Source organism: Leuresthes tenuis, unplaced genomic scaffold (assembly GCF_036924035.1).
Source record: "Leuresthes tenuis unplaced genomic scaffold, fLeuTen1.0.hap1 SCAF_10, whole genome shotgun sequence".
Classification (NCBI taxonomy): Eukaryota; Metazoa; Chordata; class Actinopteri; order Atheriniformes; family Atherinopsidae; genus Leuresthes; species Leuresthes tenuis.
Window position 1 is genome coordinate 7,146,190 of NW_027325364.1, and position 13,081 is coordinate 7,159,270.

Consider the following 13,081-nt stretch of genomic DNA (forward strand, 5'->3'; position numbering starts at 1 on the left):
GAGTGTTTCTGACTGAAAATGATGGTTTATCTGAATGGTTGGCTGGTAACCTATGGAGCCTGTAAAAGGATACAGGTCTATTTTCCATATTTAACAGCGCAACAGTTTATAAATACTGCTCTTTGGCTGCGGAATTACACTGATCTTTATTTTCTCCATCCACCAAGTCACATGGAAATTCATCACCAACAGGCAACTGTAGTTATTTGACAGCTTCAATGTTTGTCCAAAGATAAAACTTCATAATTCAGCTTTCATTAAATTTCTGTAGCTCAAGAGTTTAAAGGTTTTTTTTTTCTTTAGGACAGCGTATGTAGGATATACTTGTACAAACTGCTTGATCTTTCTCAGTATCTCAGGTTTTGGTACTTAGATAAACTGTTCTGTTTATACACTGATCAGTTTTTGTTGTTTTATCAGTTTTGATTTTTTTAAACTTTGAGCTACCTATAGCAATAGGCTCCATAAAGATGTGTCGTCTTGTTGGGGAATCCAAATGAGCGCACACCTGCCTCTGGGATGCCTCCACAGCGCCTCCGGGGGTTGCTGATGGGAAACCGCACACTGCCGTCTTTCAGCCAACCACCATCACACTGGTCATAATTTTGAAAACGCCAAGCGGCATAAAGCTGCCCAACCAATGCCATGTCAGATCCCTGACGTTTGCAAGCGTGCACTGCCTGATCGAAGGAGAAAGACCCCGATATGTAGAAGACAGAGCCTGTGACAGCAGGAAAGATTTACAGAAACACATGTAGAAAGTCATTCATATGCTGATGTTATCTTTTTGCCAGACTCATTTGTCACAATTTTTTTGACTGTTACATAAGTGTTTCCAATCAATTAATTTCTTTCCATGTCTTAACAACTGTCCTCTGCCAACCTCCTTACTCTCATACAGGAGCAGCAGGACAGTCTGTGAAATAATTCATTCACTTTATCGATTTACTATCATTATTTTCCCTTTATGAACTTTTCAGTGGCCCAAATATAAATCAGTTTTCCTCCTCGCTTACCAGGTGTCTGGGAGGTAAAGCAGAAAGCATCAAACTGATCACGATTTCTATCTTTTGGGCCATAAGTGCGAATGCCTGGGAGCAGCTGCCCCCCACAGACAGGGCGTGGATGAATGATCGGGTAATGGACAGTTCCATCATGAATCCAGCCAGCATTACACCAGTCCAGACCTTCAGTCCAGGCTGCAGGAAGAGAGGGCTTGAGTGATGTAGCTTATCAATACAAACACCATTTATTGTTTGGAAAGAAATGCTGTGGATGTCATGTGGTACCTCTGTAGAGCTGGTTGTAAGTGGCTAATGCAGCATCCTGCTCAGCACAAGCTTCCTTGGCTTCATGGAATGTGAACTTGTACCGACCGTTTTTACTCTGATACGGGAAGACCACACCTAGAAACAGAGCTGATATCAGTGTTTGTTTCTCCCTGATCTCTATAAAAGAAGGCCTCTATGTAGGTGTGAGAATATTTCAATGTGTATTAGCAGCTGCAGGCAGATTTAAAACATCTGCTTTAGCTGCTTTGCAAGGGGTATATATTCAAAACTTATACTGTCCGCCAGAAAGAAAAGCATTCCTTTACTTTGAACTGACACTGGTAGTTGCTTTAATTACCTTCAATCCTCAAAGTAATGACAACATTCTCATCCTCTATACCATTTATCAGCTCACAGCGATATGTTCCACCATCCTTCAGCTCAAGATGGCTTATTTGTAAGGAGGCGTCCATGGTGTGAGCCTTCCGGAGAGAGGCCCGCTGTCCAAGATGGCCGTATGGCTTGAAATCTTTCGCATTTGATATCATGATGATGTTCTCATGCCCGATGTGTTCAGGCTCCAGCTTTGTCCATTTAATCTTGTAATGGTTAGGTTTGGTTCTGAGGATACATGGCAAGGTGACGTTGTCTCCTCTTCGGCCAGTGACCTCTGCATATACAAGCGGCTCAAGAAGATACTGCAGCTTCTTGGGTGCTGCAGGTGCTGTGGGTGAGACAGCATTCAGCAGCTGTTAGTGCCTCTCTAATAATTTCAAATAGGCTAGCCTGATCAAGACCAGTTCTCACTATGTATTTGATGTGCAAAATTTTAGCAACCATCAGCATCTATGATGAACAGCAATGTAGCAGCAGTTGTCTACATTCATATTTGTTTTTTTACCATTGAGATAAAATCTTATTAAAACCTTATTAAAACAGTTTTTATTCTATAATTCTCTATATTATTATATGTTAGTTCTGTCAAATGTGGCCTTCTTAATTCCATAAAACCTATTTTGTCTATACTGTAGCAATATAATTTTTTAGACCACAAGTTCATTCTCTCTATTATCTTAAGATATCAAACCTTGTTTTCCTATAATAAAGATTAAATTATTTTGTAAGTGTGAGGAATAAATAAAGCGCTTCTATTACTGAAGTTAACATAGCATGCAAAGACAGCATGTTGACAGCTGTAGTAACTGATTTAGTGTGAAAATCTAAGCTGTTGGTTCAAGCAGAGAAGAAGAAGCTGGTCACTGTTTCATCTGTTTCATCTTTTCCTGCTATCAGAAGATATTATCAGCTTTCATTAACTTAACAGCAAAAAAAAAATCCATTCATTTTCTATACCCACTTATCCAATTTAGGGTTGCATGGGTGGCTGGAGCCCATCCCAGCTGTCATTGGGCGAGAGCCAGGGTACACCCTGGACAGGTCGCCAGGCCATCACAGGGCCACACAGAGAAAAACAGTCATGCACGCTCATGCTCACTCCTAGGGACCATTTAGAGTCACCAATCAACCTAACAAGCATGTTTTTGGACAGTGGGAGGAAGCCGGAGTACCCGGAGAGAACCCATGCATACACGGGGAGAACATGCAAACTCCACACAGAAAGGCCCCAGCCGGGAAAACAGAATTTAGATATGAGTCATTATCAAGTTGTCCACTAGGAATAAAGAGCAATGATCTGATTGCTTTTTTACCTTGATAATGTTTTAGTTTTTTTATCTAGAAAGCAAAAGGTCAGTGTCTTGTGATAACAAGATAAATTAGTATCTCTTATCATTAGGTTAATGCTCCATATAGTCAATGCATTCAATCATTATCTAACAAACTGCTTTAATAAATAAGAGTTCCCATCACCACCAGACACCACAGTCTTAACCAACCAAATGGGTCTAAAGTATGCTGCAAAAAATTGGTCTTTACTCACTCAGCAAGGATTCTAAAACAGTGTACATCTCTTTATGAAAATGACCTGAATTGGTTGCTAAAGATACATTTCACATCATCTAAGCCTTTAGAGTCCTCAAGTTAAGACTTAAATTCTTGATGTTTGTGTCAAATCTGAATATTGTTATCAATTGTGCTGCTTGACTATCAGCTTTCTGCCAAAGTTAGTTTTGCAATATTACCTGCTCTGTTGTGGGTATAAAGAGCTGAAGACCAGGTGAAGCAGCTTGATATTAACCAAAAAATCACTGAACAATTCACTATGAAGGGTGTCATTCTTCCTGCTCCTGCAATCATTAAAAGACACATGGTAGGATATTTAAGCACTATTCAAACTCCAATTACACACCCCTCACACTATACCTGATATTTTAACCCAATATGACAAACATCAACTACTGTATTTCTCCAGTTTTAAATTGGCAGACCTGTGTAATTGAGATGATGCAGTTGTCCAGTCATCCTCCTGTACTATCCGACATGACAACCCCGTTTTCTGTTATCATCCAATCAGGAAATTCTTGGATAATTCATAACTTTACTCATCTCCACTCATAATCTCCATTTGGCCCTCTGTCCAAGTATTCAGCTGTAATCTATCCCTCTCTCTCACCCCCCTCTGTCCTCACTCTGGTCAAATGGTCCTCTCTGTGATCAGCAGCGTGTAAACAGGACTGTTGTCCTCTCCGCTCCAGATGTTAATGACCATATGAAGGTCTGACAGTCCCAGGCTTTGTTTATCTTTTCCTGTTTGTGTTTATTAAAAGTGAGACAAAACAGAAATTAGAACACAATTAATCGAAAGTTGAATTAATTAACGTACACATCACTCTTGGTAAATAGACTGACAGCTGATGTGTCCACTTAAACAGTACTAGCTGGTTAAAAAGCAACAGTTTGATATTTCAGGACAGCGTACACACGTAACAACACACTTTCAATAAAGTTATGCAGTAGTAGGAGTAGATGTAGATACACATTAAAATATCATTTCAAGCATTTGTTCACATTCATCTAACACCAGCTTAGGTGATGGCAGATTTTTTAGGACAACATAACATTCTGAACTATATAAAAATATCATAAATATTTCAAGAAGGAGAGATGACTGGTTAGGGTTTGGATAAGTTAAGTTAAGTTAAGTTAAGTTAAGTTAAGTTAAGTTAAGTTAAGTTAAGTTAAGTTAAGTTAAGTTAAGGTTTTTCTTCTGAACATCAAACTGCAACAACTCTTGACAGCTTAGTTCACAAAATACTACCCACTTCCTTTGCCAGTGCAGTTGAACTCAGCCAGATCCATCTTTCATATTTCTTCAGGCAAAAATTAACTCACAGAAAGTGAGAGTGGTACCTTAACTTGTTAATTTGTGAAAATGTATGACTTAGATGTTTTAAGTGACCAATACAGATCTGAAAGTAAAACATTCATCCAAGACCCTGGGTTTTTCTGCAACACATTTGGACGAGTCATTTGTCACTTTTCATATAATAATAGTTTTCAGTTTTTTATATTTACAACTCTGAAGCACAGAAGGAAAAATATGTAAACAGCTGCACATACACCTTTTCTATAAATCTCAGTGACTGAGGTCACCAGAGAAGAGTTTCGGTTTGACTCTCACAGTCAGCCTTGAGGGGATTTAAAAAGATAGAGTCCTTTTGCAGCTTTTGAAAGTAGCCTCTGTTCCACTACCCTATACATAAGAAAACACCAAAGAAATACAACCGATTAGCAGATGTTTTACCACTAAGTTAACACTTTTTTTTTATCCCCAATTCTTTTAGTACAATGTGTATTTTATTTTATAAAATTATTTTGGGGAGTTTTTGAAATTGTACCATGTTCAAGAAAAGTATTTAGTTGAGCTTTATCATTTGAGAACCTCTGCATTGTTATTAGCAGTGGAATACAATGAAGGCATGTGGGCAAATATCAAACATAGCTTAAAAGAAACATGGATAAAATCAGTATTGGTAGTATTCTAAATCAACATGCTGCTACTGTATTGGCTCCTGCTGTCAAACAGTATATTGTACCATACAGCGCATACAGTGATGAGGCATTAGACAACAAGCTTGACTGTGTTTTCTAACCTTTCCCAAAAGGCTGTTGCCTATGAGCACTATTGTAAGCATTCAGTCATTTGTTGTTGCACACATGGCTCTGGGGTCAGTAGGAGAGGATGCTGTGTCGGATGCAGTTCCCTCTGCCACCGTGGCTCCCGGGCACAAGGGCGGCATTGTGACGATCACGCAGTGACAGCAGGCGGTGAACAAACAAACACCATCCAATGTGGAAAAAAGATGCAATAATAGGATTCTTCTGTTTTTGCTTGTGTTGCTTCCCCATTGTGCTCCATTATCAATGGGACTCTTTCTTGCCCACCAATTAGTATTCAAACAAACACCTCTAGGTGACAACAGCCAACTGTCCCTCCAGCACTTTATCCAGATACCAAAGTACACATCCTATATTTCAGTTCTTTGTCTCTCTTTGACATGAAATGTTCCTCAGATGATTCATTCTGATAATCTTGGCCACTGTGGTACTGTAGGTTTACATCTTTAATTTTTTTTTAATTAAATGTCTTAGCAGTTACTATATAAACTGCAGTACAATCTGACCCTTGGTTTGCTGGGACTGTAGTGTACTGACTTTGATACTTTTTCTTGTATCAAAAGGTGATTGCTTTAGTTGTTCTGAGATAAACAACCTGTCAACTGTTGCATGAATATCTATATAGTTTAGTACAGACTTTCATAATTTTTTTAAAGTCTGAACTGCTGACCATGACATCGATTACAATGTTACATTCTCACAGTGACAACAGCACATTTAAAATATATGAAAGACACGCATTTTAACAAAAGATACTCTAAATGTTGTTCAATCCCGAGATAAGTTAACTAATGGGAAATAAATGTTCTTTTATTGAATTGCTTGGCTAAAAATGGTGCTGGATTTCTTTAAATATGTTTTTCAAGTTTTTAGTCTGTTTATGAATTCAAAATATGTGCTCTCAGATTACACAGCTTCTCCCCTCCCCCTCTATTTGGCTGCTGTACTCTACTTAATTCTTATCCCCTGTAATTGTGCATACTTTTGTGTCTAAGCACAAACACTGCCCTCTTCTGTTCATGTTTCAGACAGACAGAAATGTAAAGTTACATAAATATCATGTTGTGATAGTTTTATTAACACTTTTAAAATCTTCAACTAATTCAAGTTACTTCAAGTGCAAACTGTAAATGTTGGAATTAGCCCAAAGCCCTGAAAGATTTCTTTTTTTTTTTTTAAAGTGATCACTCATCTTGAAGCAACATATTCCAGCCTGCAGGTAAACACTCCCTTTGACTCCATGGCATTTCATTTCCATTTGATTGATAAATTTTACTTTCGTGCCTTACAGTTTACTTTTGAGGTACATGAGATACTTTTGAGTGTGGAACCGGAATCGCAGACTCTAGTTCTGATTACTGGTCATATTCAGATGTTATTCTGTATACTATTTTAGTTAGAATGAAACAAAAGTATTCTGGAGGTATTCCTACTTTTATTTGCAACAGACAAACAGTACTGTAACACTTCATTTATAATAAAAGTGCTGAACAACTGAATGTCCCTCCCATCTATCTACAACAGATGAGGGAGGCTGATATAAGAGCAGGTCGGCCTGCCTGTCTGCAGCCCTGATGTAGTATCAGCGTGCGTGATGGTGGCAGCAGTGCATAACTATGTTGACAGAAGCTGTGACATGCTGAGGGGTCAGGAAGGAGCCACATGAGTAAAAGTATGCACTTTCTGACAACAATTCTACCACTCTGATTTCTAAACTCTTTCGCCTGTAAAAACATGCAACCCCTGAAACATTTTTAACATTCTTACAAATACCCCTGCTCCTGAACCCCACTCCTGAGAGTGACAGTTTTCAAGTGTAGTGACAGATTTTCTTCTAAGGCAGACAGTTTCAAACGTCTGTCTAACTGAGGGCTATGTGTACCCCCTTGTCTCCATGAAGGATATGCAGGTATCTTTGTTGTCTGTGCATACCTTTAGCCGAGTCTGAGAGCCTAAATGGGCCAGGATTTGGCCTGTGAGCTTTTCTTGTGCAGTGAACGATGAACATTTTAAAGGAAGCAGCGTGTAACTGAAAACTGTTTTGCATTCTTTTCCCCAGTAGACGTTGATTGAATACAACTTTGTGTGAGACAAAGTTTACTTTGAAAACTGAGAACCTGAACCTCAGACCCATTTGTAATTGTCAGATGCTTAGATTTTAGAATGTTGATAACATGAACCACTGAAAACGTAAATTTTTGGGGTTTTTTAAAAAAGCAAATGTGCTGAAACATGCTAAAATATTGTGAAGACCTACAGGATACAACACTGTTAACTAATAATTTTTGGTGAGCTCATCACGATAAGCAGCCTGTTTCATATTACATTGAAACTATCTGGGCAGCTGCTTTGTAAGTAAAACTGTAGCAGCAGTGTGCTGACATAAAGTTTTGTTTGTTTCTTTCTCACTGTGGCACTCTGGGCTCTGATGCTATTTATCTTCTAAGATTTATGCTTAAGTGTGGTGTTTATTGTTTTAAACCATTCATACGGATACCAGCAAGAAGTGTCGCACTCTTCAGCATTTTCACTTCTCTCTGCCAAGTGTTATAATATGAAAATTATGCTAAATTGAGATATCATTCTTAGAGTCCGTATCCTGGAGTACCTCAACACCCTTTCACTTCTCTAATTCTAAAGCCTTGATAACTTTTTGAACATAACACATTTATTCAAGTCTTTAATCAAACTAGTTGTGCACTTATGTGACCTATTGTCCTTGAGATGGAGTGATTTATTGACAAGCCTGAGGCTTTTCAACCAATCACTTACCAGCTGAGTTAGTTGCGTAACATATGAAGGAGAGTCACACAGCCAGATAAAGATCTGGAAAGACAGACAGGAGAAAAAGATAACTTAACGTTCCCATACCTGTTTTGCGCCGTTTAACCTGGAGCTGATCCGGGTTGTTTCCTCTTCAGTTGGATGCTGCCACAGAAAACCTAAAAAAATAAAATAACAGGACAGCAATAGTGTGTGTGCGTGTGTCTTAACTATTCTTAAATAACAAGGATGGTGTTTTCATACTTTCAGGGAAAATCTATGTACTCTACTCAATGAGAAAGAGTAAATCCATTGTCTTCTCAGTAAAAAAACAACTTTTTTATGCCATAAATTGACATAATCAACAATATCAAATTGAGATTAATGTCAATGTCAAATACACTTGCTAGAATTTCAAGCCTAAATTCATGTAATATATTTCATATATAATTCATACATGAATCATACATGGTAATGAATTTAGAAATAAGATTTTTTTCTTCTTCTTCTCTTATGATGTGAGATTTAACTTGCATATAGTTATTTCTTTGTTTTAGAAAATCGATTGTGACACCATAGGTGAAGCACAAAGACAGATGCAGTGTATCTTACAGTTTGCTATAATGGCTTCATGTGTGAGCAAGTTAAGTGTGAAGAACCTATACAGCCTTCTAATGTATGTTATCTCCATGTTATGTAACTGGCAGGTTTAGTCTTGCATTTATCGCATTTATCGCATCAGGTGCCAGGCTTCTTGTGGCTTGTGTGTAGTTACTATTGATGCCCTCCTGCCTCTGACTGGAAGATTGTATTATCAGTTGGGCCCTGGAGCCAGCTGCACTGATCAAGTGACAAGAAGCATCTTCTACTACAAGACAAAAAATGTACGGCATCCCACTTTAAGCTGTGTAGTTTTCTGAGTATGTGAAGAGTCAGGTGACACAGCCAAAAAAAGAAGAAGAGGGGAAAAAAAGCAAGGCTTAACAAAGAAAAACTAAATCTCGCTCTAAAACTTTGACATGAATGATTAACAGCTCCAATTATTGAGTAAAATGGAAAAATGAAAGTAAACTGCAGCTTAGTTGGTGGTTTTATTAAACTATGAAGCAGTATTTCCAGGTTTTTCAATTTTATCATTTCCTTTTTCAAACCAGCTTCACTATTAAGTATTTAGAAATGTTTTCATTTGTATCTGTTCGCTAGTCAATCCAGTGGAAATTGAATAGGTAAAATTGTATTGTCTCTAGATCAAAACATGAAGATTTCTGTCATGTTTGGTTTGACTTGAAAAGTTTTATTCATCATTGGTTTATCTATACATAAAACAGGCAAAGATTAGAAAAACAGTTTAACATAATGTTCTCCTAGCTGGCATTATTAATTTCTGGAGAATTCTGGAGAAAGTTTGGAGCCTGTGCCTCGATGGCAATGATTCACTCATTCTTCATGAATATAGTATCATACTGTGCATCACATAGAAGTTACTGAACACCAACACATGCTACAAAGATGAAGGAATAAGACACTGACATGGAATCTAAAGCATTTAAGGATCTGTTAACTGTAATCTTATTTGAATGCCATAATCACAGGGATGTTTTGCATTTCTACAAGCACAACACTCATAAAAGGCGTCAGGTGTCTGTCACATGTTTCTTTCAGCTGAGTGCATTCTAGAATGACAGCAACTCTTGGCATGTTTCAACTTCAAGTTCTGTAACTGCATTAGCCCATTTCAAGTTGCTTCTTTGTGGGATTTGTTCATAATAGAGATACTAGACTAAACTAGATATTTTAATGGAGAGTCTATGGACTATAGACCCTTTTGCATTATGATGCAATTATCACACCTTATTTCTTAGTTATTTACATCGTATTTCATCATATTAGCAAAAGGGATTAAGTTCTATTGTTAGTTTTGTCACTGTGCCCCACTGTGTTTTATCTCATCTTGTAGGCTAGACTCTGAGATACTAGTCTCCATCAAGCTGGGAATGAAGTGGGAATTAAGTTTGAAAGACAAGAGGCAGAATTTGGGGTCAAAGTTGATATGCTGCTGATATACTTCTGAGGTAGTAAGGGAAGTAGTAACAGAGATGAGATGCCTCATGTGTGCTTACACACATCAAGCAACTTGCCACTAACGATGCTGTCATCACTCGGCTGATTCTGCGACGATGGAATGATGTGTGAAAAGATATGGTGATGTCGGGCTAAGCTTCCTCTGTTTGGCATGTGTGCATACAAGGAGGAACAATGGTGGGTTAATAAAGAAGGTCTATTTTTCACCTGTAAAGTGCCACCAGTATGTGGAGGACACAAACTGAAACTTGAGGAAACAACTCACTCCCAACATGAACTGGGAATCATTGACCATGGTCTCAGACCTGGAGGTGCAAATTTCATCCCTGATTTCACCCAGTTGCAAAGTACCTCAGTGACTGCCTGAGGTCCTCACTTGATAAATGGAATCTATTTACATAGCTCTTTACTAATATAGTTGATGTTGGACACCTGAGGTTGACTTGCTTGCATGTGGTGCTTCTGCTTCTTCGCTTTGGTGGCAATCTAGCAAGTGAGTAAACAGAGTTACTAACATAGAGTGGGACAGCTGCTTTTTTTAAAGTAGATAAATGTCTGAAGCACAATTCTTCAGTTCACGTGGTGTACTGACATTCAAAGTTACCCAACAAATAGATGTTTGAACTTTCAAGGAAAATTGACAGCCATAGATTGAACAGGGAAGGAAGGACCCATAGCAAAGTGATTGAAATCCCATAGTCCCGAGGCACCTCTCACAAGACACCACATAGGAAATGTTTATGAGCCTTCTTCAAGTCTACAAAACACATGAAGACTGATCAGACAAACTCCCTAGTACCCCCAGTTTCCTTGCAAAGGTATGAAGCTGGTCCAGATTTCCACAACCAATATGAAAACTGCTGTGATGGACTGGCAAACTGTCCAGGGTGTATCTTGCATCTTGCCCAATGACAAAAGTCAGTGGCAGTTTAAAACTTTGCCAATTTATGAGAGATATCCCCGAGGTATTTTAAGTAGTGCAGTAATCTATACAAATGTTGTGTGTTGATATGTCTGGAATGTTTATAATATGAAGATAGTGTGCTCAAGACACTTCTTTTGCAAAGAGCTGCGATTGTGCTGCCTGTGGCAAGCCAGCTGTATTTCTGACCATTCAGTTGAACTGCGGCATGACATGACAAGCCAGCTCTCCCTCCATCATTTTCTACACAACACAGAATTAAGAGGTTTCTTGGACCAGCAAGCCTTCAATTTTGCTGAGCTGGTTACACTGGTAAAGTACCGCTTCCCACTCCTGACACTTCAGGTCGTTTTGCCAAAGTCTCAATGTGGCCAAGCAAAAGTTGTGCTCCATAGCCTCACAAAACTCATCCCCCACCTGAGTTTTTGCTTTTGCAACTGTCCAAGCCACATTCTGTTTAGCCTGCTGGTACCAAAGCTGCCTCTGGGATCCCAGAAACTAACCACACTCTGTACAACTCCTTCAGCCTGATGGCTCCCTTCACCTGTCCTCCACCAGGTTGGGGGATCGCAGCCTTTGAGGAACTACAAACCAGCACCAAGCACCAGTAACACCAACATCCATACTTTTCAGACACAACATTTCCATCATTCCTCGCAATATCAGAGAAGCTCTGCCAGAGATGAGAGTAAGGCCTCTTTCTAGAAGCCTGATAATGGATTCAACTAGGTATCTTGCCACCTAGGGAGATCAAGGCTTTATCCTGAAGTAAGACCTGGGGAGAAGCTCATCGGGAAGTACCAAATGTTCGGGTCTTCACCCATGGGGTCTTACAAGGCGCAGCCTGAATGAGCGACATGGGACCAACTTACTATGGAAGCATCTTAAGGAGTTTTTTCCTTTCTAACAGTTCTAACAGAGTTTCTTTTCTTTTTAACAATTTGTTTAGATGGCTATCGTTTACTCTTTAATTTTTTAACTTAATTGTGAAGTCCTATTCTGTTTTCTTATATATTTTCAGACAAGACCTGCCATTTTGATTAAGGGATCCACTGACAAACAATGAATGGAGAGGTTTATTCTTGTGTTATTATTTGTCAGCTTTCACCAAATGGTTAAAAGGCCACAGTATCTATAGATATCAACCCACTGAGCAGCTGCAGCGTTTTGAATTTGTACCTGTTGAGAGTTTGAGCTTACGACAGTTTTTTGTGCTGCAAGTCAAGATGAGACATGTCTTTGTACATTCTTGTGGATTGAAGTTTCAGGTTTCTTTTAAGTTATTAGTTAAAAGAATTAACATAAACTAATGGGTCTCTTCCAGGAACAAGTCTACACCTGCATAAATCAACTCTTGTTCATGAGTGCAGACGAATAAATTACTCTAGGTAAACATAAAAATCTGAGTAATAAAGTCCAAGATACATTATTACTATTCCACTGTTAGGACACAAAGGACATACAATACTTTCCAGTATATTGTAGTTGGTTTGTTTCTTTAATTGGAATTTGTTGACCATAAGAAAAATCCAGATTATTCAGCTTCACCTTTTCATAAAAATATTTTCTCCACAGTTCAGCACAAAACTGAATGAAGTGTGATGTAAAATACCAACCATCCAATTAGTTGAGAAACTGTTAGACTTGGTGACAGGAAGCAGGATAAACAGGATGTTGTAAATACATAGTGGCCCTTTTGTTTGTCCATACTAAGTTCATTGCATCTCTTTCCTGCGTGCAGCCTCAAGAGGGGATAGTTTAAATTCTTTCAAATCATAACAACATTCTCTTCGGTTCTTTCACCTTTCTTAGGAGAGCTATCCTCTGCTGATGGAGGACACAGATACAGGTATGAGAGGCTTTTATAAAAAAAGTATTCCTTAGCGTAACCCCACCCCCAGCATGTAAGTAGTCATTGAGCTTCTAATATCTAATCATCTTCTTCCAGCCCTGTATACTCACTCAT

At 38.6% G+C, this 13,081-nt stretch overlaps 1 protein-coding gene across 2 annotated transcripts; it reads right to left on the bottom strand.

Moving 5' to 3' along the window:
- Positions 1–420: 420 nt before the first annotated feature.
- On the bottom strand, positions 421–4,077 carry hapln2 (hyaluronan and proteoglycan link protein 2). 2 transcript variants are annotated; one of them, XM_072393754.1, is made up of 6 exons: positions 3,659–4,077; positions 3,413–3,517; positions 1,687–1,995; positions 1,290–1,406; positions 1,017–1,199; positions 421–721 (listed from the first exon to the last, which is right to left on the bottom strand). In XM_072393754.1, the coding sequence occupies exons 1-6, from the start codon at positions 3,690–3,692 to the stop codon at positions 444–446; spliced, it is 1,026 nt and encodes a 341-aa protein (XP_072249855.1). In that variant the 5' UTR covers positions 3,693–4,077; the 3' UTR covers positions 421–443. The 2 variants fall into 2 exon arrangements, with proteins under 2 accessions (XP_072249855.1, XP_072249854.1); XM_072393753.1 differs by having other exon boundaries at positions 1,630–1,995; positions 3,659–4,074.
- Between the last annotated feature and the right edge of the window lie 9,004 nt (positions 4,078–13,081).